The sequence below is a fragment of the Bos indicus genome, chromosome 21 (assembly GCF_029378745.1).
Source record: "Bos indicus isolate NIAB-ARS_2022 breed Sahiwal x Tharparkar chromosome 21, NIAB-ARS_B.indTharparkar_mat_pri_1.0, whole genome shotgun sequence".
Lineage (NCBI taxonomy): Eukaryota > Metazoa > Chordata > Mammalia > Artiodactyla > Bovidae > Bos > Bos indicus.
Genome location: NC_091780.1, coordinates 65,475,239 through 65,501,096, shown reverse-complemented (window position 1 = coordinate 65,501,096; position 25,858 = coordinate 65,475,239). Strand labels below are relative to the sequence as shown.

The window sequence follows — 25,858 nt, the reverse complement described above, 5'->3', positions numbered from 1 at the left end:
TCTGGCAGCCCGTGAGCATCCCTAACTGACTCGAGTTTTTTGTCTTGTCTGGTCTAGAACTTCACATACATGTGCTGTCTTTTAGCCTGTGCTTTTCAGGTTGGCTTTTTTTTTTAACCCCCCCAAAACAATGATGTTTGGAGAGGCGTCCTTAGCTGTGCGTGGAGCTGCGGAAGGCTGGCTGTCTCGGAACGCGGCGGCGGCTGAGTGAAGTTGCTGCAATCTGGTTATTAGCTGATGGCTGTCCGGGCGCTTCCAGCCTGGACCATAGCGAATGAAGATGCTGTGACCGTGCCTGTCCGGGTTTGGGGGCTGGTGGGGGGCCCGAGCGTGCAGCCTCCCCCCAGGGGACCCGGGAACCGCACTGCTGGGGCGCAGGGGGGCGGGTCCTGGGGTGGGGGGCGGCTCGCGCACGGCCAGCTTTCGGCGGGGAGGCCACACCCTCCCCGCGGCCGGGGACTTCCTGCATCTCCGCATCCTCCGCGCACCGGGCACCCGGGTACCAGCCCCAGCTCGCCAGGCCACAGGCGGAGCGGCTGCTCCGGGCGCGGTAATTGCGCGGCCCTGGATGACAGCCGGCTGGAGCTTCCTCGCGGGTGACTTCTGCGTGTTTTTCCATCAAGTTGCGGTATTGACTTGGAGCTCCTCAGAGAGAGCCCTCGCCGGTCACACGTGTGGCAGAGGCACCTCCCGCCCGCTGCTGGATTCCGACTGTTTCAATGGTCCTCTGATGAACAGAAGTTCTTCGTTTTAATTCTGTTGAATTTCTCTCGAATCTTTTAGGCTTTTTACTTTCTTATGGAAGCTTTTTGTGCCTTGTTTAAGCAACCCTTCTGATGTCATGAACCTATTGAAAGAGGTTTTTGTGCATGGTTTTGAGGTTGGGCTCCTTTTCATCGTGGGCCGCCACTGCGGGCCCCCGCCCCCCACCACCACCCTTGGTTGGTTTGGTTGTGTGTGTGTGTGTGTGTGTGTGTGTGTGTGGTTTGCTTTCCGTGTTTTGGGGGGGGTTTGGGGGAGGTTTTGTTTCTTTGTTTTGTCATTGGGGATTTGGGGGGAGTTGTGCTTTTTGTTTTGGAGGTTTTAAATTTTGAGTTTTTTTATTTTCTCGTTTTTGTGGGTTTTAAACTTTTTTGGTTGGGGGGCGTTTTGGGGTTCAAAATATTTTTTTGCTTTTTGGATTGTTTCCTGAGTTTTGTGGTTTTAAATCGGGGGGATTGGGTTTGTGGGGTTTTTTATTTTTGTTTGGGGAATTTTTTGGTTTTTGGATTTTTGTTCAGGGGTTTAAATTTTGGGGATTTGGGGGCTTTGGCTTGTTTTGTTTTCTGGGTTTTATGGTTTTGTGGGTTTAAATTTTTGTTTTTCTTTTTTTGTTTGTTTTTTGAGTTAAAATTTTTTTTGTTTTTTTAGTTTATGGATTTTTTTATTTTCTGGGTTTTGAGGGTTTTGTGTTTTTAATTTATTTTTTGGTTTTATGAGTTTTATGTTTTGTGAGGGGGTAGCTTATATAGTTTTTAATTTTTTTTATTTGAGTGATTTCTTGTTTGGGGAGTTTTGTGCTTTTTTAAAATTTTTGTGGGAGTTTTTTGTTTGGGTTTTTGTGTTTTGGGGGGATTGTATTTTTTTAATTTGGGGGGGTGTTAATTTTTTGTTTTTTTCTTGTTTGGGGTTTGTGGAGGTGTTTTTGGCTTGGGTCTTTCGTTGTTTGGCTTTCTGTGGGTTTGTTTTCTCTTTCTGCTTTTGTGGGGCGTGGTTTTTGTTGGGTTTTGTTTTTGACTTTTTGTTTGGGGGCTTTGGTGGTTTGTGCGCTCTTCTTTCACACAGACGCCCAAATGCTCAGTCCCACACTCGATTCACTTGTATCACTGATGTGTGTTGCAGCGTTGCCTCTGCCAGACGCCGCTCTCCATGCTGGAGACACTGTGCCAGGTGCCAGGCTGACGTCCTAGAGGTAGAGACAGATGGGTTTCAGGTCACCTCACAGATGTCAGATCACACTGACCTCATCTCCAGAGAGTCTCCCAGCCCACTCCCCACGAGACACTAGGCCTCCCTGCTGTGCTTCATTCCCCATCAGACAAGCACCTGCCCCAGGGCCTTGGCATGTGCCTCTCCTTTTGGAATGTTCTTTCCCAGACGCCCATGTGACTCCCTGCCTCCCCTCCTTTCGCATCTTGCTCAAAAGTCATTCATGGTCAGGGGGTCAGGGCTGGGGGGGCTCCTGACCACTCACTCCATTTACAGGCAGGTCCCCTCCCCCATGCTCCCTCTCCTTGCCTTCATTTCCATCTCCCTGATCCCCACCTGACTCTCAGTTTGTCTTACTCATTTATCTTGTCTATCGTCCGTCTTCCCCCGAGAACAGCAGCTCACTGCTGATCCACAGCACTTAGAGCTGTCGCGTAGTAGTTGCTAAGCAAATTCTCTGAAATGAGGCCCACGGGTGGTGCACAGTGAGGAAGAGGGACGGAGAAGAGCTCCTCCCCATGCTTCGTGATCCCATGGTGGGGACCCACGGGTGATGCACAGTGAGGAAGAGGGACGGAGAAGAGCTCCTCCCCATGCTTCGTGATGCCCATGGTGGGGCTCTCCACTCTGACCCCTAAAAAGTGTTGGGGGACACTTGTGCCTCCCACCCTACTCCCAGGGTTTTTTTTATTATTATTTTTAAAAAAATACCACCTTGTGAGAGCCTCCAGGGGAGGGATTTGGCTGGACGCAGGGAGGTGCTTGGGTGGAGATGAGGAGGTGTGGGGAGGGTGCTCTCAGCAGGGGTCCAACACGGGCAAAGGCCCACTGCAGGAGGGAACGCTTTTCCTCCCGTGGCACCTGAGTTCTGCCTTTCTCAGGCCCTCAGCATTCTGCCCCCTGCATCCTCCAAGCCAGGAGGGAATATGGAGCTGAAGGGTTTTGGAGAAACGGAGGCCAGAAGCAGAAAGGGGCTTTTCCAGGCGTGTGAGCCTCCCGAAACAGCTGGTCACTGCCCAATGGGAAGAGGCTTCTCTGTGTTTGGGCTAAAATTTACAGCCCAGTGGCCATCCTCCAACGTCCCCTCCTGAGGGCCACGCCATCGCCCTTCCTGAAGTCCAGAGCTGAGGATGCACCTCCAAGACCTCCAGGTCTCGATTTACCCTCAGAAAACCAATGCTCTTGCATGGCACCCAGTGCCCTCTTCTGTGGCCACCTGACCCAGCTGCTCCTCCCGGCTCTGCCTCACTTCTAAACATAATTCTGGGGGAGGAAGTCTTAGGGGCTAATTCTCACTAAACTGTGAATGACTGTCTTGCTTCAGTTTCTCCCTCTGGGAGTCAGGGCATTATAAAAGGACCTGCCACATGGACGGAGCTTCCCTGATAGGTCAGTTGGTAAAGAATCCTCCTGCAATGCAGGAGATGCTAATTTGATTTCTGGGTCAGGAAGATCCCCTGGAGAAGGAAAAGGCTACTCACTCCAGTATTCTGCCCTGGAGAATTCCATGGACTGTATAGGCCATGGGGTCACAAAGAGTCCAACACAACAGCGACTTTCAGCTTCACTTTTCCACATAGACTGTTCTGTCTTACCTTCTTCTGCTCTGCCCTTCAAAGTCTCCTGTCCCTACAGCCCATCTGAGTCCCCACTCCTCTGCAAAGGCTGCCTGATGAAGTATGTGGGTTAGTAAGAAGGTGAACTTACCTGGATTTGAATCCCGTACCTGCCACTTACTGGTTGGGTAGACTTGGGCCAGTTTCTAAACATCTCTGCTTCTCAGTTTCTCCATCTATAGAACGTAGATCATAATAACAACAGCTAACTTCGAAGGCCGTTTTGAGAATGAACTCATGAACCCACGTGGAGCCAGGCACATGGCTGGTACTACGTGGACTGCTTCTGCCTGTTAACCCCCTGCCCCCCACCCACCTCACATGGTCCCCTTTGTTCCCAGGCCCTGTTTCCCCAACCATCAGGCGAATGACAGTATTCCTATGATGAAAGAGAGGACCCGGCGAAATGGGGTGTCAGGATGGGACCTGCAGACCTAGATGGAGTTAAGACTGCCAGAGCATCTCAGAGTGGGGGCAGGGGGCCGGCCCTGCTGTGCCCCCAGGAGGCACTTTCCCTGCACATCCCCAGTCCTGGCAGTGACTGGGTGTTTCAGAGCAAGGATGTGTCCTGGGCCTGTTTCCCAGCCTCTGCCTCACCCCTGTTAACCACAGGCAGAAGACCGGCCCTGGCTGGCTGAGATCTCTGGGCCCCTCCGGCACCTTCTTACTTGACATTCGCAACAGCCTGAGCGCTGCCACATGGCCCGCATCCCTGGACAGGCCCTCTGAGTGTCCGGAGGCATTTCCATCGGGCGTCAATGATGAGGGCAAGGCCTGGGGGTCTTTCTTGAGCAATGGAGCTGAAGATTCTGGAAATGTCTGCCTGAGATCACTATTGAATCATTCAATCACCCAGTGAGACCTACTGCATGCCTTTGACAGTCTCCTCGCTGAGTCCTCACCCAAGGTTCTGGAAGGGACGGGGGGAGGCTGCCCATTGCACAGACGAAGGAATGGTGGCCTGGAAAGCCAGCTCCTTTCCCAAGAGTTAGAAAGCCTGGTTAAAGAGCCTGGGAGCCAGGATAGAAGGCCCCCAGGGCAGCCCCTCCAAGTGCCACTAGTCGCCCAGCCCTGGCCCTCTGGCCAGGACACAGCACCCCGCCCCGCAGAGTACACCATGATGAGGACTGAGGGTCCCAGGACACCTGTTCCCACCCCACAAGTACCTCGTGCTTTCCCACCTGCCCTGTCTCCATCCTCTGTGTGTCAGCTGACCAAAGGATTGAGTAGGGGGCGATCTCAGGGGGGACGCTTCCAGAGGAAGGTGATGGTCACAAGCGTCCCTTTGGGGTTCAGTCACTGATGGGGAAACTGAGGCCCAGAAAAGCAGCCTCCTTCCTCAGCCTCCGTGCCTTGCACCCACCTGCTGCTGCTGCAAACATCTTCCATCATAACACCAGTTCTTTTCTTCCAGTCTGGGGTTTGGCCCCCAGGACTGTCTCCCGTGGGTGTGGTAGGTGGGGAGCCAAGAGCAGAGGGACCAGGGACCAAGGGCATCCCTGAGGGGCCTGGGGCCACGTGGGGGGCACTGGGTGGGGGCAGGCTCCTTACACCCCGCTCTCTAGGGTCATCAGTGAGCCTCCCGCAGTCCTGATTACTTTTATGATCCCCAAAATTCTAGAAATCAGGCCTTCCCACCGATCCAATTAATGCATGCCCGAGTCTGTTTGCAGGGGTGAGCCAGCTGGTGGGGTGGTCACATTAGTGGAGCCAGCATGGGCTCCATGGGGGGCAGCAATGAACCTGATCATCACAGTGCTGGACGGCAGCCCCTTCTCACCTGGGCGCCGAAGCCTCATGGCAGGTGCTGAGAGGTTCATCTGGGAGCCCTGTGGGGAGCTGCTCACCCAAAGTGGGGACAACCCATGGTCATGCCACTCTCCCATCCTCCCCGCTGACACCCTCTGAACACCAACTCTGGGCAGAGAGCAGGTGTGACCTTGGGGCAGGGAGGGACCCAGGGCCAAGGTGTGCACAGCCCCATCCTCCAGGCCGCCCCAACCCGCAGTCTAGAGGGGGAACGAGAGTAGACAAGCAACGGTGCTGGGCTGGGTGCTGGGAGAGAGGGGCCAGGCAGGGGAGGGGCCCCCATCTCCTGAGGCAGCCTCCTTAGGTCTCCCTGTTCCGGTCCACCTACCAGAAGGACAGCCCCAGTCCGGGCCTGCCTCCCATCCTGCCTTCTGCCCTGGGGCTCCCAGTGCCCCAAGCAGCCGGGGAGCCGGGATGGGATGCTTGGCCTGCACTCAGAGCCAGGCTCGCGGGGCCTCCTGGCTGGCTGACCCAGGCCTGGGCTCAAGCCACACTCTCCTCCGGACACACCCTGGCCCCGCCAGGATCTTCTCACCCCCCAGCCTTTGCCCCACGCTGAGTCTCCCGCACAGATGGCCAGCCTGCTTCATGACGGGGGCATGGACGACCTCTCCTGCCGGGGCTGGAGGCCCGCCTCCACGGGATCACCTCTGCCTTCGTCCTGGGGCTGCCGGATGAAGTACAGGATGCCCAATGAATTAAATCCATCTAAATACATTTCACTGGGCATCCTCTGCTTTATTGGGCTGCCCAATCTCAACAAACAACTGGATGCTTATTTAGCATAAGTGTGTCCACGCCCCGTTCGGCACATTCTTAACACTAAATACTATTGTTGGCCTGAAATTCAGATTTGACCCTCTCACTATCATTTCGGGCCTGGGAGGGGAGCGGGGGCGGTCAGCCTTATGGAAATTAGAGAGCATCTCCTTTTGGCCGAGGCTGACAAAACAAAGCCAGACCCCTACAGCCCCAGACCTCAGAGGCGAGGAAAAGGCCGAAGCACCAGACACTGCCGAGGGGCATCTGGGTTGACCGGCGGGAAGCCTGCAGGCTGTGGACCCGGGGTGGGCACTGTCTCCCTCGGCCCCTCCACAGGCTCATCTGTAAAACACATTCACTCTGTTTTCCATTCATTCATTGAATGCTTACAGGGCCCTTCTGGTTGCCAGGCTCTGCTTCAGGGTCCGAGGACACAGCGGGGAATGAGGTGGACAGAAAGCCCTGTCCTGGGGAGCTCCCACTCTGGCGGTGTGGGGCCATAGATGGACACAGGCCCAGCAGGGAAAGGGAGAGAGAGGGTGCAGCGGAATTCAGGAAAGTTGCATCTGAATGTTGGAGGAGGAGAGGAGCAGCCACAGGGCAGAGGGATCCAGGCAGAAGAACAGCAGGTGCAAAGGCCCTGGGGCAAGCTGTGCTGCCTGTGGCTGGAAGATGAGGTCCAGGGGGCCAAGGGGAAGGCCATCTGCCATCAGGTGACCAGAGTGAACACATCTGGCTTGACCCTAGTGATGTAGGGGCCGTGGGGGCAGGTTTTGAGCAGAGGGAGGGGGTGGATCCGACTTAGCCTTCCACAGGGCCTCTCTGCCTAAGCAGGTGAGGGCAGAAAGCCAGTTAGCAGGCTGTGCAGTAATCCCGTGAGAGAAGCTGGTCCCAGGGTGGTGGGTGGGGCTGGCAGAGCCAGAGGATGTGTTTCGGAGGCAGGGCTGTGGCTCTTGCTGCTGGCCTGGGAGGACGGGAGAGAGACAGGAGTGGAGTATGCCTCCAGGTTTGGGGAGGGGCACTGGCCTAGCTGGCGAGGCGGGGAGAGAAAGCAGAATACGATATGGAGGGCCCTGCAGGTCTGTGCTGCCTGCGAGCTACCCAAGCAGAGATGGAGGCCGCAGAGGGTATGCACACCTGGCATCGGGGGGTGGGGGGAGGGACAAAAATTGGGGGGGGGGGGGGGTTCCTCCATGAAGTGATGGTATCTCTGGCAGGGCTCACTATGGGGGGAGTGTACTCAGAGAAGGAGGCAGGACCCTGGGCCCTGGGCGTTAGGATGTCAGGGAGACCAGGGCCACCTGCAGAGGAGGCTGAGGAGGTCTGCCAGGCGAGGGCGGGGTTTGCAGGAGGAGGGCGGGGTCCACTGCGCGCTGGGTGCTAAGGGTTGAGGCCACGTGAGCACTGAGAAGGGCCGGGCAGGAGCCGGTTCAGTGGCCTCGAGGGGACGAGAGCCAGGTCAGGCCCTGGTCCTGGTGGGCCAGGAGTGAGGACACACGACGTGTCTCGGAGCTGAGAATGAGGATGGTACTGGAGGGCCAGCAGAGGGTTGTTCGCAATGTGGGAAGCCTACCTGCATGCCTGTGTGCCGGAAGAGGAGCCGGGAGAGAGGGAGAAATGGGCGGTTGGTGGGGGAGGGGAGACTGGGCTGGAGCCACGCCTGGAGTGGGCGGAGGGGCTGCCTGGCAGGGTGTCTGTAGTAACAGGCAGGCAGATGCTTGGGGGGGGGGGGGGGGGGGGTGGCGCTGGCGGTGGCATCTGCTGAAGTTCCCTTCGGGCGGTTTCTCCGTCTTCAGTGGAGAAGGAAGCGAGGTCTTCAGCTGTGAGTGGGGCGGGGTGGTGGGAGGCGTGGGGACATCGAGCAGAGAAGAGCTCCTGAAGACGTCTCCTAGGCAGGTGAGGGAGGGAACCCAACAGAGGATGTGGCGGCTTGCCCCGTCTGCCGACTGGGCTAAAAGCGAAGGCCTGGCGGCTCGGCCCCAGGGACGTCGTGTGTCTGTGCGGGGTTCCGGCACCCAGGCTAGGGAGAGGCGGCCCCAACCAGAGCGAGGTTAGAGAGGTCAGGGAGGGCTTCCTGGAGGAGGTAAACAGAATGAACAGAAGAGCAAAAAAAGGGGGTGTTCAGAGCAGGAAGGGCACATGTGCAAAGGCCCGGGGGTGACTCTGCAGCTGCTCCGTCCACCTGCCCAGAGGTGACGCTGTTCGGCCTGGCCCCCAGCACCCCTGGATCTGCCCGCCCACGGAGGGCTCCCAGGCCGGCTGCCTGATAAGACGCGGGGTAGGCGAGGTGAAAGGGCTCCTGCGGCGTCTCCAGGTCTCTGGGCGGAAGAGCAGTCCTGTCACTGGCCCTGAGGACGGAAGCAGGAGGGTGCCCCCGGATGACCTCGGTTAGCGGAGCCGGAGAGGGCGGGGCCTGGGCAAGCATAGAATCCCTGCCCTCCGTCCGCTCCTCCTGGCTTGAGCAGGGGGACCCCTCCTGGCTGGGGGCCCCAGGCCAGCCCTGTGACAGACAGCCCTCTCCCCCACACGCACACGCACAGACACACACACGCAGGCTCCTACAGGACCTGGCGCCTTGGTGGCCGGGTCCAGAGACCCCGTTCCCATGCCCGTGGCGATGCTGGTGAGGTTGTGGCAGAGTCAGCCGAGGGGCTGCCCAGGGGCTGGACGGGCCTGAGACACGGAGAGCTGCCAGCCAGTCCCCGGGCCGTCAGCCTGAGTTCCAGGGGGTCCGCTCCCAGGGGACCGTGAGATGCTGGGTGGGGGAGGGAGCAAGGTGGGCCTCACCAGCCCCGCAGTGGAGAAGGGACGACTTGGGAGACTTTTCCACGCCCCCCACCATTTACCCAGCCTCACGGTAGGCCCTAGGGACATAAACACTCCCCAGATCTTGCAGCCCCAGAGAGGAGACAAGCGTCTCTCCTCCCGCCGTCTGCACAGCCTTTGAACAACACGTGCTGCTGGTCCCCGGCTCCGCCGCCCAGACACAGTGCCCGGGGAATGGGGCAAGGGGGTGTGGGAAGGAGGCGGTCCCACGGGAGGGCAGGCCAGTGCCCGGGGTATCGTCCCCACGGGAATGAGACCCAGTGGAGGAAAGCAGGCTGTCCCGGGAGCCAGGGCCTGAGCGGGCAGCCCAGAAACAGCCCCGAGGGAAGGTCCCTGACCCAGCGGACGGCAAGGACAGGGTGGGAAGGAAGGGACCCAGGAGGACTCCGGCGCAGCCCGGAGCCGGGCGAGGCGGGGCCAGTGCGGGTCTGAGTGATGGACGGGACTGGGCGGCGGAATCTTGCCCGGAGGTGGGCGTGGTCTGGCTGGGTTTTGTGACCTGCCCTCCCGCCGATGGGGAAGCCTGGGCTCAGGGCCTGCGTGGAGCAGGACACTGCCCTGGAGCACTCAGCCCCGTGACGCTCCCTGGGGGGCCGGCCGGGCCGGCAGGGGTATCAGGGTCCCCCCTGCCAGGCCCTGGGTGGGGAGGGGTTAACCTGGACCGAGGGAGCGAGTGCCATCCTGGCAGAGGGGACGTGGGGACAAAGTCACCAAGATGAGAAGCCGCCTGCAGCCTGTGAAGAATGACAAGCAATTTGGTGCCACTGGAGCGTGACTGTTGGGGGGGAGCTGGACACGGGGTGGGGGGGCCTTTAGGGGCACCACATGGACCGGCCGCTCCTGGCTCCATGTACCCAGCATCCAGCGAGAGAGCGGACATTCGTTCAGCCCCGCCCTGCCCCATTCACCGCCTACCAGGGAGCACCGCTCCCCTCCACAGCGCAGGGAAGGAGGCCCCCCGGCTCCCTGGGTCCCCATGGCACCTGTATCCTTCCCACCCTGTACCTGGCACAAGCATCACCGGTGTCGGGGGGTGGGGGTGGAATCTCATCTTCGCCCTGGACTTGCTGTGTGATCTGGGGAGACTTGCTTAACCTCTCTGGGCAGCAGTCTAATCTCTAGCAAGAGGTGCCCCACATTGCAGAGGCTGGAGGTAGTGAGAATCAGGGTCAGAACGAGAGCAGTTGTCAGGGACATAGATGCCCTGCGTGTGACCAGAGGCAAGGTCTGGGTCAGGTCACAGCAACACCCTCCATTCCCTGTGTTTCCAGGCAAGCCCCCCGTCCCCCTCCCCTGGGCCCCAGTCTCCCAGTCTCCCTTCTACTCCCATGAGACCTCACCTGCCAGGGGTCTCCCTGCGGAAGGGCCTTCTGGGATGGGGACTGGAGGGCGAGGGCTAGGCAGGGGACTCCCCCAGGAATCGCTGACCTCGGTCAAGCCACTGAGGGGAGACTGGGTCTCTGGCCGCTCCCACGAGAGCAGAACCGGCCCGTCCTGCCCCCACTGTCTGTTCACTCGACACCTCTGGGGTCATTACCCGAGAGTGGACCCCGGGCCTGGAATCCCAGAGTCCAGTTTTGAACTGGAGAGCCTGCCTACCCCCAGTCCGGCCTGCAGAAAACCAGGGCCAAGGGCAGCCTGTTTCACAGAGGGTCACAGAAGTGGAGATCAGAGCCCAGAGCTTCCGCGGCACCCGCACCCACCCCTTGTCAGATCAACACTGGAAATCTTTCTGAGGGGGAGCAGCCAAATGTGGTCCTTCGTAAACTTTTTAAAAAGTTTTCATCCTCACTGTAGGAAATATGATAAATCCAGCAGAGTGTAAAGGGAAACGTCGCACCCGCCCCGAACCCCACCACCTGGCCCAAGCGACACCGGCCTTCTCCCCTTCCCTCACCTCGAGTGGCCGTCTGTGTGAGATCATTTTGTCAACCAGTTCCACGGCTCTTTCACACACACGCTTGCCCACGTCTCCAAGCCTTGTTTGGACGCCCAACGTCCGGGGTATCATCTTCCCATTAGAGTTCCGCTTTGGCTCGGGGGGCCGGCACGGCCTCCCTGGAGAGACCGTGGCAAGGGCATGACCCGGTGGACTCAGGCCCAGGGCATCCCCTTGCCCCGCAGCAGGGCGGTGCCACGGGGCTGGGCTGGGTCTTCCTCCACCCTGCATCCCACCCCCTGCCTGGCCCGGACAGGCCACGGGCAGGGTTGGCGAGAAGGGGTCCCAGGAGGGCCCTGTCTTGAACCGCTAACATCCACTGGGTCCCCCACAGCCTCCAGAATACTCCACTCATGTGCACACAGATCTGCCAATCACCACCTCCCAGCAGGGTCAGGGGGTCACCCTCCCGCCATCCTCCTGGCTTCTCAGGGTCTCTGACCAATGGGTCCCACTAGGAAGAAGCAACAGCTGGACTGGAATCTGGAGCTGGGTGGAGCCTGACCCCCGGGACTCCCCTCTGAGGCTGCAATGGGGGTGCAGGCCTGGGGGTGGGGACCCCGCTGCTGGTGGACACGGGGCCAGCAATGCATCCAGGCAACCAGGGCTGGCAGGTGCCTACACCCTGGCACATGCACAAGCACCCGCTGCTGTGTTGGTGACAGCAAAGAAGCTCTCCTGCCGGCGGGGGGACGACCCCCCACGTCTCTGTGACTGCGTGCCCCTGGCGGGCCGGCGTGCCCCCCAGTCCCCGTTCTGAGCAGCTCTGTCCTCTTCACCCACAGGCTGCGCAGCGCCTGGGTGCCCTCGTGCCTCGGGCAGTCCCGCAACCTGCAGGGTCGACGGGCCAGGTCCTCGCCCTCGCTCTGGGACAGGTAATACACCTGTTGTCTCCCCACTTCCTCAGCCTCTGTCCCCAGACATCCATCTGGCGTCGGCATCAGCTCCCCCCTACACCAAGAAGAGGCCCAGCGCCCTCAGCCCTGCTTCCCGGCCATCCGGTCTCGGAGGCCAGGCCCCGGTGCCCCCCAAGCCCAGCCCAGGGCTCGGTCCGTGGGCTCGGGCCTCTGCTGAGGCCAGAGGGGCCCCTGGTGGGAGGCTGGCAGGGTCCCTCCAGGCCCCACTCTGTGCCAAGCAGCTCATCTTTCTCTCCTGTGAGCTGGGAAAGCCTTCCAGGGACTTCTCACGGGCAAGAAGGGCACCATGAAACACCCACACACACCAGATGGCAGTTCCAGTAGGGCTTCCCGAGCCCCCCACCACTTGGGAGGGTGCCCCTGATTTGAGGGCGGCCATGAGGGGTTTCCACGCCCACCCTGTGCACCTGTTACCGGGCTGTTTCTAGACTCCAGGGCTCCCTGAGCCACCTCCACACCTGGGGGAGGCAGAGGCCACAGTGCCTGCCCCCGGCATCATCTCCCGGTGGTTCTGATCACAGGGGTGCAGGGACCACAGGGACAGCCCTGCTCCCCGAGAGTGGGCGCTCCCGGGTGCGAGTGCACACGTCCCCATTTTACAGACGCAGAGACTGAGACTGAGGTCAGGCAGGTCTCGGGTAAATGCCCCAGGATGGTGGTACCACCCAGGTGACCAAAGACCCCGGGAGTGCCCAGCCCAGGGCCCTCCCTGGACCAGGAAGGGCGGGGACGTGTCCAAAGCTCTTGAGTAGTGGATTGGCAGGACTTTGGTGACGGGCTGTGGAGGGTGACCACAAGCAAGAGGGATCACCACGGCCTCTCGGGGTCTGACTGGAGACTGATGGGCAGCACAGGAGGCAGAGAGGGCTCAGCATCGGGCGTGCTGGGTGAGGGGTGCATGTGGGCCTCTGGGAGGAGTGGCTGGTGGGCGGCTGGATTTGGGGTGAGCGTGGAGCCCTAGAGAGAGGTGGGGCCTCCACATGGAGGCCTGGGAGGGGTTCGTGTGGGGCTGGACACAGAAGACGTGTGGCCCGAGGTGTGCAGAGAGGGGTGAGGGACAAACCAGGGCCCTGGGGTCAGAGCAGTGGAGCTGCAGAAAGGTGGCGGGCAGTGAGGCGGGCGCCGCTGAGGGGCCAGGGAGGCGCGCTCAGGCCCGGGGCCCGGGCACCTGCACCAGGAGAGGGTAGGGGCCAGGGGCTGGGGGCGCTGCCCACCCAGGGCTGGATGGGCTCAGGGGTGGGTGGGTGTGAGGGGCTCAGGGAGGGTGGGAGCAGCGTTTGAGGGCTGGTGGGGACACAGCCGCCCGGCACATCTGCAAGAGCATCCGGCGGCCGTAGGTGAATGGAGGTGGAGGTGGGCCGCTCGATGGAGCCGGCTGCCTTGTGAACAGAGGGTCACACTGCCCCGGGGCAGGTCCTGGCTCTGCTTGGAGCCACCCCACCACCCCATCAGGGCTTCTTCCTCCACTCGCCTTCTCGGGGAGCCTGTTCCCTTGCTCACTGTCTCCCCTCGAGATGATACGCTCTGAGGGCCAAGGGCCATGTTTGCCATTGCTGTGAGGTGCAGGGTAAACGGGGGGCACAGGGCAAGCGAGGAGGGAAGGGGGCAGGGTGGACGTGCCATAGTGGGGATAAGGCGGGGTAACAGGAATGAACAGTCCTGGGATGGCAGGGCCCCAGCTGTGGCTGCGGGTGGGTGGCCAGGGTCGGGGAGGGAAGGGTGCTGGCTCTGAGAGGTGGAAGGTGGGTGCTTGCACCTCTTTCCAGGGGGCGTGGACCCCCTGTGACCGAGGGCTGTGGGTGCACCTACAACCCTGCAGGCTGGCTGATTGCAGGGGCTGCTGCCCTGACCCCATGCGCTGCAGGAACCCTTGGGGTGGACGTAGGAGAGCCCTCAGGAGGTCTGGCAGCCCATTGGAGAGACAGGCTTGGGCCAAGGGGGAGCCTGGGATCAATAGCTGCAGGAAGTTCACAGTGAAATCAGTCAGGTGTGCTGCCTGGAGGAGGCGGCGGGGCCTGTGTGGGCAGCCCTAGGCACTCTGCCACTGGGCTCCCTGCTTGCTTGTCACTTGGCATCTTCCTTGGGGATCAACTCTTGGGAGGACCCACCCCGCCCTTCTCTGAGGTTCTCAAAACATAGGCAACTCTTTATTTTTACTTATTTTGAAAAAATGTAGACCTGGGCAGGGGTCCAGGAATGCTTAAGGGAGGTTTGCTGGGTGTGTGCCTGTGGTCACACGTGTGGTTTGTGTGATCAGGCTGGAAGCTGATGATCACTCTTCCCCGGGCGCTGGAGAAAGCCTCCTGCCTGCCCGCAGGAAAACCCACCAGAAGTTACCATCCAAGGGGCCTTGGCTCCAGATGGTCCACTGAGGGGGGCTGTGCTTCTTCAAGCAAACGATGGGCATTTGGGCCCCTACACCTGGGCACCCCTCTGGAACCAGGGCTTTGTGTGTCAGGGCAAGAGGGGGACAGTCACGAGTGCATTGCGGGGGGTGGGACTGGCAGCCAGGGCTGTGTGACAGCAGGGCCCCTGCCTACCCCGTGACGCCATGGAGCTCTGGGCTTTGTTGTGACTGTAGCACAGGGGCTGACGGGGCACAGTTCAGGGGGTGACTGAGCAAAGCGCACACCCAGGGCACCGAACGGCAGCTTGAATCTTAGCCTCACTCGTGGCTAACAGCCAGCAGAACTCCCCTGGTGCCCCCACCCACCGTGCAGCTGTCCCTTCCCTACAGAAACGAGCCCTCCCAACTGCTGAAGGTGAGTCCGCCCCCCGCGGCCCCCCTCTGCGCGCTCAGCCAGCCCAGGGAAGGGTGCTTCAGAGGGTCAGCACATGATCAGCCGTGGTTAGGTGCTTTCTAGGAGCCGGGTGGCAGCCGACAGGAGGGTGTGGCCAGTAACACCTGCCCCTCCCGCCTCATGCCCCAGGATAGCTCATGTGAATGGGTGGCATGTGGCTCAGGGGGGAGCCGCCCCCTGTTTTTCCCTGAGCAAGGGGACTCAGTGGCCGGGGTCCGAGAGAAGCCCTCAGTCTGTGGGGGAAAGTAGAGCCTATGAGCCAGGCTTGCCTCTGGAAGGCTTCCTGGAGGAAGGGAGACATGAGCAGGCCCGGGATTTTCTGAGTTTCTGGTGCTCCGTGCAGCTAGCTGGCCACTGTGGTGGACGCTGCCAGGGCACGGGGCCTCACACGGGACCCCTCCTCTCCCGGGCCCAGAGGGCACACAGCCTGGTTGAGGAAGAGAGGCCTGCTCTAGGATGTGGCACTACTGACTCTGGGCCTCACCGGTACGGGCCCCTGCTGTAGAGAAGCAAGACGGGGGCCCTGTAAGCCGTGCCGGCTGGAGTTCGGCTCCCAGACGGAGGTGGGGTGCTGCTGCTGGGCGATCTTTAAACCAGGTCCTTTCAGCCGCCCCCAAACACTCGCCCCAGTGCCAGACTGGCTCAGTGTCAGGGACCGTGACCCCCCCAGGGAGGGGCTGGGGAGGTGTGCGCGCTTGTGTGTGTGTGTGTGTGTGTGTGTGTGCGCGCGCCTGTGGGGTGTGGTGTGTGTGTACGCGCTCGCGTATGGTGTGTGTGTGTGCCTGTGGGGTGTGGTGTGTGTGTGCCCGCGCGCGTGCAGTGTGTGTGCGGTGCGTGTGCGCATGCACTGGTGCGGCCGGGCGCGCCCGGGGCGCACCCACACGCGCCTCGAGCTCAGTACCCGCGGCCTGGCCCGCCGCCGCCGCCTGTCGTTGCAGCTCGCTGCAGGAGCAGAAGGGCGAGCTGCGCAAGCGGCTGTCCTACACCACGCACCGGCTGGAGAAGCTGGAGAACGAGTTCGACTCCACCCGCCACTTCTTGGAGATCGAACTGCGCCGTGCGCAGGAGGAGCTGGAGAAAGTCACTGAGAAGCTGCGCAGGTGAGGGGGCGGGGCCTCGACGGGGCGTGGTCTCGACTGGGCAGGGCCATGGAGGGGCGTGGTCTCGACTGGGCGGAGCCCTGGAGGGACGTGGCCTCGACGGGGAGGAGCTCTGGGGCGGGGGCCGAGAAGGCGGGGTAACCCCATTTGCACGTAAGGTCCGCGAGGCCAAGTGGCTCTTCCAGAGTCGCACCTTGTACCACGAGCTCCCAAACCAGGATCTGAACGTGGGTCTGGCCGCTGCGAGGTACAGGCTCTTCCCTGATACCTCTTGGTCCCCTGCTCATTCTTTCTGTCCTCTTTACGTGGTGGGGCGGCATGGTGACACAGGAGCAGCCATCTCCAGACCCAGACTGGCCCACCAGGGCCCCAGCCACTGTCGCCTGGGTCTCTGATAGGAAAACAGTGTCTAGCCCCGGACATGAACCAGCATTTATTTAGAGACCGTTTCCTTCAGCGGCCTGGCGTGTGAGACCCTGAGGGATGACTCCCTTAAAACTTCTGAAAACACCGTTCTGCACAGGTGCTAAGGGTAAAGAACCCACCTGCCAATGCAGGAGACGTAAGAGACGCGGGTATGATCCCTGGGTCGGGAAGATCCCTGGAGAAGGGAATGGCAACCCACTGCAGTATTTTTGCCTGGAGAACCTCATGGACAGAGGAGCCTGGTGGGCTGCAGTCCAAATGGCCACACGCAGTCAGACACAACTGAAGTGACTTAGCACACAGCACACACATTTAATATGGGTATTTTTCTTAAAAAATATTATGCACTTTACAGCCTTCCTTTAGAAAAAATGTTTTTAAAAAAAAAAAACACTCAAATTTTGCCATTGGCTTCAGTTCAGTCACTCAGTTGTGTCTGACTGTGACCCCATGGACTGCAACATGCCAGGCCTCCCTGTCCACCACCAACTCCTGGAGTTTACTCAAACTCATGTCCATTGAGTCAGTGATGCCATCCAACCATCTTGTCCTCTGTCATCCCCTTCTTCTCCCGCCTTCAATCTTTCCCAGCATCAGGGTCTTTTCCGGTGAGTCAGTTCTTCACATCAGGTGGCCAAAGTATTGGAGTTTCAGCTTGCTGTTGGCTTGGTTTGTTTTAAATATTTATTGAGGATTGTGTGCTCAGTCATGTCCAACTCTTTGTGACTCTATAGACTGTAGCCCGCCAGGCTCCTCTGTCCATGGGATTTTCCAGGCAAGAATACTGGAGTGGGTTGCCATTTCCTTCTCCAGGTGGTCTTCCCGACCCAGGGACCTAACCCATGATTCTATAGAACACTGAATTTGCAGGGGGGCTCTTTGTCCCTAACTACTTAAGCACCTCTAGCCTCAGTTTCTCTGTTGGCAAGACACGGGCACTAACAGTACACACAGGCAGTCGAGAGGGTGGGCACTGCCCCTTCCACCATCACACCTCAGGGCGGCCATCAATTCCCACCCCACACTTGCCTCCCCACCTCAGCCTCTTCTAGGGAAACCGTATCCTACTCACCCTGTGTCTTCAGCAATCACTCCAGGGCTCATTGCATAGTCTTAAGCCTATTCCCTGCTAACCTGCTGTTGAACTGGGAACCCCTTAGGCAGAGTTGTTAGGACTGTGTGTAAAATGTGAATTAACTAGCTCTGAGCGAGTTCCCGAGAATCTCTTCTGAATAAGACACTTTCCCTTCTCATCAGTAAGGGTCCTGGGCCCTGGCAACCTGTTAGTTTAAATGAGATATTTTCTAGCACAGGAACAATTAGACCAGAGAGGGGGCCTAGGTTCAGCCATCAGCGGGCCGTACGGCTGCAGGGGCCACGGGAGGGTCAGGCCTGGCACGGCAGTGACCTCACGGCCTCCACTCCAGGATTCAGAGCAACTACATGGCGCTGCAGAGGATCAACCAGGAGCTGGAGGACAAGCTATTCCGCATGGTGAGGCCACAACCCCCTGCCCCACCCCAGCACGCCCAGCCCGGGGCCCCCAGCTCTGGAACCCTGGTGAGGACTGAGGGCCAGGCCGCCATGCGCTTGCCCGCGGAGCTGGGCCAAAGGCCTCATTTCCACCCTGCCCTCTCCCCGAGGGGCTGGGCCGGTCCCCTCCATTTCCACCCCGAATGGGAGGGTGCTGTCAAGCCCTTAGCTATCACTGTCCCCACAGTACTGATGAGAAACGGAGGCTCAGGGAGTTCGTGACTTGCCCAGGGCTGTTCGGCTCCTCCCTGCAGAGCGGGATCGGAACCTGGGTCGCTCTGTGCTCTGACCCTTGCATTCCTTGGCCTCCAAACTCCTCCTCGCTTTCTGGGGAAGCCAGGAGGAACAACGGGGCTTGAGTCCCAGGCCTTTGCTGACCGCTGACCACCCCCCTGCCTGTCCCCCAACCCCAGGGCCAGCACTATGAGGAAGAAAAACGAGCTCTCAGCCATGAGATTGTCGCCCTCAACAGCCACCTGCTGGAGGCCAAGGTGACCATTGACAAGCTCTCGGAGGACAATGTGAGTGTCTGGCCAATCTGAGCCCGCGCGGCAGCCCTGAGGGGCCGGCACAGGGCTGGGTGGAGAGACGGGGGGTGGGGGCAGGGCCTCAACAAGCACGTGGGCGGTCAGGGAATGACAGGGGCTGCCTCTCACACCATGTCCGTGAGACCCTCCGCTGGAAGGAGACAGGACTCAAGGTGGGGAACACGAGGCCCCCTTGGCCCAGTCAAAGCAGGGTTTCCCGACCCCAAGGTTGGGGTGGGGCCACTCAGGACTCCTGCCTTTGGCCACCCCCACTGGGCATCAGAGCCCTGGGGCTGCCCGTGGGTCCTGATTCCCTGGGTCCCATGAGAAGGGCGGCGCCCCCCTCCACAGACCTCTGACTGCTGAGCACACACTCGCTGATTAGCACCTGCTCCTCGAGGCTCTGAGAACAGGGTGTGAAGAGCACAGGCAAGCCAGGGGCCTGTGCACGTGGAATTCACATCTGAGCGGGGAAGGCGGACAGAACCCAGGATAAATAGGTAAACTGTGTAGCGAGTTAGAAGTGCTAAATGCTGCAGAAAAAATAAGGCAGCAAGGGGGCTGGGAGACGCCAGTTGCAGGGTCTGGGAACCTCAGTCCGGTGCTTCTAGAAGGGGCTGCAGGAGCCGAGACCTGAAGACGAGCAGGGAGCTGATGGCAGGGGAGGGCTCCCATTCCAGGCAGAAAGCCACAGCAGCAGATGGGGGCTCTGAGTAACTCGAAGACCAGCAAAGAGACCGGAGGGGGCTCTGGTGGGGAGGAGGGCCCGAGGGTCTGAGGTCAGGATAACAGGAGGTGGCGTTTAGGCACCAGTAGGAATCTGGGTTTTATTCTGCGTGAAATGGGAGCCACTGAAGGTTCCTGAACAGGGGGAAGCCTGGCTGGACTTCCTCTTACAGGCTCCGCAGCTGCTCTGCTGAGGACAGACCGTGGGGGATGAAGCTCTAAGTGGATGTGCGAGCAAGAAGCAGTCTGGGAGAAAGAGGACGAGTCTGCCGGGATGGCGGCCGGGGAGGTGGGGAGGGGGCTTCAGTTCCGGTTATGTTCTACAGATGGAAGCAAACCGATTGGCCGAGTAGGGATGTGGGGTCTCAGAGGACGACATGGGTCCAGTCTGACTGCAGAAGTTGAAATCTGCAGGACGGGAGCCACCTGCTGTGCTCTGGGCTGGGGTCTGGGGTTGGGGGGTAGGGGGAGGATGTAGCAGGAGGGTGCGGCAGGCGCCCTGGCCAGCCAGGTGGAGGTGCCATCTGTAGGAGATGGCAGACGAGTGCATGCAAAGGAGAGGGGAGGCTCTGATGGGGCAGCACTCTGGCGTCTGTTCACGACTGAGTGGCAGGTCTAGGCTGGCCAGACAGTGCCCGCAGCCCTCTGGTGCCAGCGGTGGCTGGTCTGGGCCTCACATGGGGCTCAGTTCTCAGCTCTTGGCCAACCGTGCCCTTCCAGGGATGCATTGAAGGAGTGGGCGACCCGGGTTCCCTCCACCGTGCCGGCCAAGTGGGGGACACCAGAGTCTCTAGGACCAGGGTAGCGGGGACTGGCAGGGGTGCCCATGGCTTCAGCAGCGCCCCCGAGCTGCAGGACACCTGGTTCTGGTTGAACTGAGACTGTGGGTGGATCTCAGGGCCAGGGCAACCCCATCAGAGCCCTGGCTGCAGAGGGTCCCTGAGCGGGGGCGGGAACCAAGGTCCAGCCACAGGCACGTGCAACAGAGGTTTCCCAAAGGTAGAACCACGTGCCCTGGACTCCTCCTGTGTGCGTCTGTTTTCAGCTCAGGAGGCTGAGCCGGTCCCTGTCTGAACCTGGGGTCACACAGGCCCTCCGCCCCTACTCGCCCTGACCCTTGCCTGGCGCTGCAAGCCCCCTCCATTGCCAGGCCTCACCCTGAGACCTTGGTTGGGGGGGTGGCAGGTCCACTCGTAATCGCTGGCTACTGCCAGCACTGTCCACAGAGTTCCCTTAGGAGGGACTCAGAAGCTGAGGGCGGGGAGATGGCTTGGTGTCCACGCCTGGGGGCCTCTGGGACTTTAGAGGCCAATGGGGACCCTTCCTCCTCCATGGCCCCTGCTTTGTGGGAGGTTCCCACTCGGGTCAGCGGCAGGACTGCTGGCCAGGGGGCCGTCCACACACCAGGCTCTAGGTCGGGGCCGGTAACCCATCCTACAGGTGAGAGGTGCAGAGAGGGTCGGCGTGCTGCCCACCGCACGGCCAGCTCTGCGGCCGGTTACCATGTCAGCAGCGGGGACCTTGGCATGGGCCGAGCCTGCACCCAGTCAAATGGCTTGTCTCCTAGGAGCTCTACAGGAAGGACTGCAGTCTCGCGGCGCAGCTGCTGCAGTGCAGCCAGACCTACGGCAGGGGCCGCAAGATGGCTGAGGTAATGTGAGCCCCACCCCGGCCAGGCCCGCCGCCCGCGGCCACCGCGCTCCTTCCGAGCAGCTCCAAGACCCCATGCCCCCAGCCCTCTCGATCTTGTCCGAGCCCCTCTGCATATGTGGTGGAGGGCCCGCCCTGCACGTACCTCCCCACCAGCCTGGATGGTCTGCCCACTCAGCCCGTTTCCTCCAGGGGGTGCTCCCGGCAGGGTGACCCTGTGTGAGCCTCTCAGAAACCCAGTGGTTTGGTCTGGGCACAGTTTCTGCAGAGATAAGAAAGCTGGCTTCACCCAGGAGCCACTCGGCCAGGGCCACAGGGCAAGCGCCACTTGGACCCAGGGCCCCCGTCCCAGCCAGGCTGTCCCTCCCTGTCTGGGGACGCCCCTCACCCAGGCCTTGTCCAGGTGCCCTCTCCCGGAGCCTGGGCCAACCCCCAAGACCCTCACAAAACAGATCAAACGGTAGCAGGCCGTCCCCCACCAGGCATCAAGCACTCACGTGGAAACCCCTTGCATGCCTGGGCCTTCAGTCTCTGTTGCATCTGAGTCTGTCTGGTTTGAGCCAGGCCACAGGACTGGGTGTCCCCTGGAGACCGTGGGGCTGGGTCAGCGAGTCAGCCCCTCAGGAGGAGGCCCGAGTCAGAGCTGGGGGTCCAGCCTCAGGGCTCTGCGGGGGCCCCATCAGAGTGACCCGGGGGGCACCGGGGCCATCCTGCGGCTTGCAGGATACAGCTCTGGCTGGTGGAATCAGACAGGCCCCGGGCAGGTCCCCTGTCTGTCAGCCTTGGCTGCCGGTTCTGGGCTGACCGTGACCCCCTCCCTCCTGCTCCTTGCATTGCCCCCCGCCACCAGCTGCCCGCGGAGTTCCAGGAACGCATGAACCTGCACGCAGAGAAGCCAGGCTGCAGCCTGCCCGCCCCGCTCTGCCGCCCGGCCTACGCCGACAGCGTGCCCCCCTGCGTGCTTGCCAAGGTGCTGGAGAAGCCGGACCCCGGCAGCCTGTCCTCCCACCTGTCGGAAGCCTCGGCCCAAGACCTGGGCTTCCCTGAGGGGCTGGAGAAGCCAGGGTCCCGACCCCCCTACAAGGGGGACATCTACTGCAGCGACACGGCCCTCTACTGCCCTGAGGAGCGGCACCGAGATCGGCGGCCCAGCGTGGAGGGGCCCGGGTCCGACGTGGGCTTCCTGCAGGCCCAGAATTCCACCGACAGCACGGCCGAGGAGGAGGAGGAGGAGGAGGAAGATACCGAGGCCGGCGCGGCGGCCTACCCCGCCAGCTACCGCCACGAGGCCTTCGGCGGCTACGCGGCCTCGCTGCCCACGTCCAGCTCCTACTCCAGCTTCAGTGCCGCGTCCGAGGAGAAGGAGCACGCCCAGGCCAGCACGCTGACCGCCTCGCAGCAGGCCATCTACCTGAATAGCCGCGACGAGCTCTTCGGCCGCAAGCCACCCGCAGCCTACGGGAGCAGCCCGCGCTATGCGGCTGCCGCAGCTGCAGTGGCCGCCCCGCTGGAGGCCGCAGTGGCTCCGGGGTTCCCCAGGACTGTGTCGCCGTTCCCCGCCGAGCCCTTCCGCTTCCCACTCTCCCCGGGCCCCCAGCCTGCCCTGATGCCCCCCAACCTGTGGAACCTGCGGGCCAAGCCTGGGTCCGCCCGGCTGGTCGCAGGGGCCGGGCGCGGCCAGTGGCGGCCACTGAGCGTGGACGACATCGGCGCCTATCCCTTTCCGGCCGCGGCTGCGGCCCCTGCCCCTAGCCTCGCCTCGCCTGGCGGCTTCAATGACCGCTACTATGGGGCCCGAGGCAGCCCCGGTGAGAATGCCGAGGGCCGCGCTAGCCCCCTCTATGCCAGCTACAAGGCCGATAGCTTCTCGGAGGGTGATGACCTCTCCCAGGGCCACCTGGTCGAGCCCCGCTACCTCCGGGCAGCTGGTGACCTGAGCCTTAGCCCTGGCCGCTCGGCTGACCCCCTGCCCAGCTACGCGGCCAGTGAGGGGGACCGCGAGCGGCTTGGGGTGCAGCTCCTCGGGGCAAGCGGCAGCCCTGAGCCTGAGCTCAGCCTCCGCAGCTCCAGGGACTCCCTGGAGCCCAGCTCCATGGAGGCCTCCCCGGAGATGCACCCCGGTGCCCGCCTCAGCCCCCAGCCTGCCTTCCCTCGGGCGGGCAGCTCGGGGCTCAGCCGCAAGGACAGCCTCACGAAAGCCCAGCTCTACGGAACCCTGCTCAACTGAGCACCCCGCGTGTGGGCCCCGCCACGGCCAGTCCCGCACACCGGGTTCCCAGGGGTGCTGCCTCGACTCCCCGACAACCCCACCCTCTCGGCCCTGCACACCAGGACCCCTCTCCACCTAACCCAGTCAAGCCCGAGAGGGGGACCCCAACCCGAGCGTCTTGTCCACCCCGCACCACCACTGTGCAACGTTTCCTGACTCAGCAGCAGCCTTCCCCGACTGAGATGAGTATCCTTCCCCCTTGCCACCCCCTCCACCCCCAGCTTTACCAAGTGCGACTATTCTTATAGAGCAGTGTCTTAACACACTCGGCCTCCAGCTCCCTGGATGGCAGCCCCGGGCGTTTTCAGCGCAAACGCTCCTGGATGTTTTTGGGCGAGGGCAGGTGGGGCCTGCCCCTGGGAAGGGAAGGGAAGGGTGGAGACATCCCCAGTGATAAGGGGATCAGAAGCTGTGTCCACAGAGAGGGGGACTGGAACGGGTGATGGGATGTGAAACGCTTCTAGCTGTTCTTTCCGTGTGGCCGACGACCCCTCCCCCAGCTCTACTGTGGTCCGTAGTCCCGTGTGTCCCGAGTGGGGCCGGTGCTCGTCCCCCGCCCCCAGCGTCCCGCTCCCCGGCACCACCTCGCGCTACCTCACACGTAATGAGGCCCTCTGACCCCGGTTTCCGTGACTTGCTTCTGTGTTGTCGTCTGTGATGCATGCCCTGTCTCGGTACTGTATTTTGCGATCATTAAATAAAGACATGGGTGGGAAAGAACTTGGCGTTTGGGTGGTTTCTTCTCCCCACTGCCTTTTGCTCTCGGGGCATGTGGCCCTGGATGTCTCCCCTGCCCGTCCTCCCCTCTATGCACAGCCTCCTGAAACACCCCTTCTTCCCCGCCCTGGCGTCTTTTGTCGTTCAGCTTAGAATTCTTCCACTGTCTCAACCTCTGCTGAATGGTGTCATTGCCCTGATATGTTCCTTAGAGACTTTGCTTCTGCCTCAAGATTCCTTAGGATTTCCTTTAGTTTGGCTCTGCTGGTGACAAACACTTCTGGCTTTTTTTTTTTTTCCCCACCCTCTGAAGATGTCTCTACTTTGCCCCATTTCTGAAGGTTTGTCTTACCTGGGAGAATGGCAGCAGGGGTCTCTTGCCCTTGGCTCAGGGGCAAGAGATGTCCCCCGGCTTCCTGCTGGGGTGGGGTGTGCTGTCCACCCCTCTGGGAGCTGTTCCTTTGGTGCTGTCTTTTTTCTCTTCAGCTGCATGAGCTCTTCCCTCTGACTTTGGTTTCCTGCAGTTTTCCTGAGGTGTGTCTGGCTGTGGATTTACCACAGGAAGTCTTGTATCTGTGGACTGGTGTCTTTCATCAGTTCTGGGAAATCCTCAGCTACTTTTTAAAGTAACTCTCTGCCCTTCCCTCCTCCTGGGACTGCCATCAGCACCTCCTACTGAGGTCTGCTTCCATGTCCCTCCCTCGTTATGACCCACATCTTGGGGTCAGCATGCCTGGTCTGCATGCCTTCTAGGTCACCAATCCCCTTCTGCTGCATCCATTCAGCTGCCAATCAGAGCCACAGATTTCGGTTTTAGTTATTAATGGTTTCCATTTCTAGAAGTTCTTTCTATCTGGTTATTTTCAAAACACACCATGCCACTTTCTAACAGTTTCCTATACCCTAGAGATATTTCCACGCTTGTCTTTTGTTTCCTTAAACGGAGCAGGCACAGCTGGTTCACAGCTGGGTCTGACATGTCCGTCAAGTGGGGTCTACAGAGACCTGTTTCTCTTGGCTCCTGCTCACACTGCCTGGTTTCTCTGTGTGCCCGGTTATCCTTGAGCATACTCACTGATGCCCTTGAGAAAGTACCTGTAAAATTTCCACAAGGCCTAGGATGGAGGCCGCTCCTCCAGGGCCTTTATGTCTACTTCTTCCAGGAGCTGGGCACTTCCCACTGGGAGGGGACCACCTGGACCCAGGTGATGCCTGAAGTTGCCCAGCCCACCCAGCTTTGTGTAACTCCAGGGTGCCTGCCCTTGACCCTGAGGAGCACCCCAGGAAGCAGACTGCTGCAGGGAGGGGGGCCTGTCAGGAGGCTCGGGAGTCAGCTCCCCCGTCTGGGGCCCAGTTTCCCTGTGGACAGGTGGGAAAGTAACCCTCACCGACCTGCGGAGGGAGGGAGGGTGGCGACGGGAGGGTGGTGGGGAAAACAGACAACCTCCGTTGCCCAGCAGGCTCTAGCTCAGAGATGCTCCCAGAGGGACCCTGAGGCTCATCAGTCCCACCCAGGCTGTGCTACTGGACAGCGGGGCTGGGAACCCCAAGGGCTTTGCAGCCTGGGCCCCAACATTGTCACCTCAGAGCCTGAGCACCCATCCCCCAAATGGCCAACAGGCCTCACAGAGCTGTCCTGCCATGGCCTCCAAAGCCAGCCACAGCTGGGCGGGTGGAGGGCCTTCCTTCCTCCACCAGACACCCCTCTTGTTCCACTCAGTCCTACCTGACTCCCAACGGGACCCCAACGGGGCGCCCACCATCCACCGACCCTTCCATCCATGTTTCTTCTCAACCCACAGGGGACAGTGCAGGGCTGTGTGACCTTGGGCAAGTCCCAGGCCCTCGGGGCCCGTGTCCCCTCTGGAGCCTGCGGACACTGACTCGTGAGGTTCCCAGGGGCGCTTGTGACAGTGGCTGTCCCAGTGCATGAAGAGCCCCAGGCTGAGCTGGAGGCAGGTCCGGAGAGAGGAGACAAGCACAGACTTCCCAGGCCTGTCCCTCTGCCCCCCGAGCATCGGGGCTCACGGCTGCTTCATGGGGGCTGCAGGCGCCAGCCTCACTCAGGGTCACGGCCACACCCAGCAGCACACACAGCCATGCCTGCATCTCAAGATGGGCTGCTCTCCTCCCACGCCGGCTTCAGAGCCCTGTTCAGATGTATGGGTAAGGCGAAGGTAAGCGCCCAGCCCCAGGAAGGTGGGTGGAGGGGAACAACCCACACTCCTTTTACATTCCAGCTCCATACTTTCTAATTCTAGCTCTCTTGTTT

At 60.8% G+C, this 25,858-nt stretch overlaps 1 protein-coding gene across 13 annotated transcripts in view; it reads left to right on the top strand.

Moving 5' to 3' along the window:
* The window catches only part of BEGAIN (brain enriched guanylate kinase associated), a 46,093-nt gene extending 22,504 nt beyond the window's left edge, over positions 1-23,589 (top strand). For 7 of the 13 annotated variants that reach the window (XM_070775725.1, XM_019983903.2, XM_019983906.2 and 4 more), the window contains 6 exons: positions 11,706-11,795; positions 15,577-15,738; positions 17,592-17,658; positions 18,111-18,218; positions 20,518-20,601; positions 21,451-23,589. In XM_070775725.1, the coding sequence (XP_070631826.1) occupies positions 11,706-11,795; positions 15,577-15,738; positions 17,592-17,658; positions 18,111-18,218; positions 20,518-20,601; positions 21,451-22,827 (1,888 nt within the window). In that variant the 3' untranslated portion in view covers positions 22,828-23,589. The remainder of the gene's footprint in view (positions 1-11,705; positions 11,796-15,576; positions 15,739-17,591; positions 17,659-18,110; positions 18,219-20,517; positions 20,602-21,450) is intronic. The other 6 variants (XM_070775729.1, XM_019983904.2, XM_019983908.2 and 3 more) reach the window with 1 other exon arrangement.
* Positions 23,590-25,858: the final 2,269 nt, after the last annotated feature.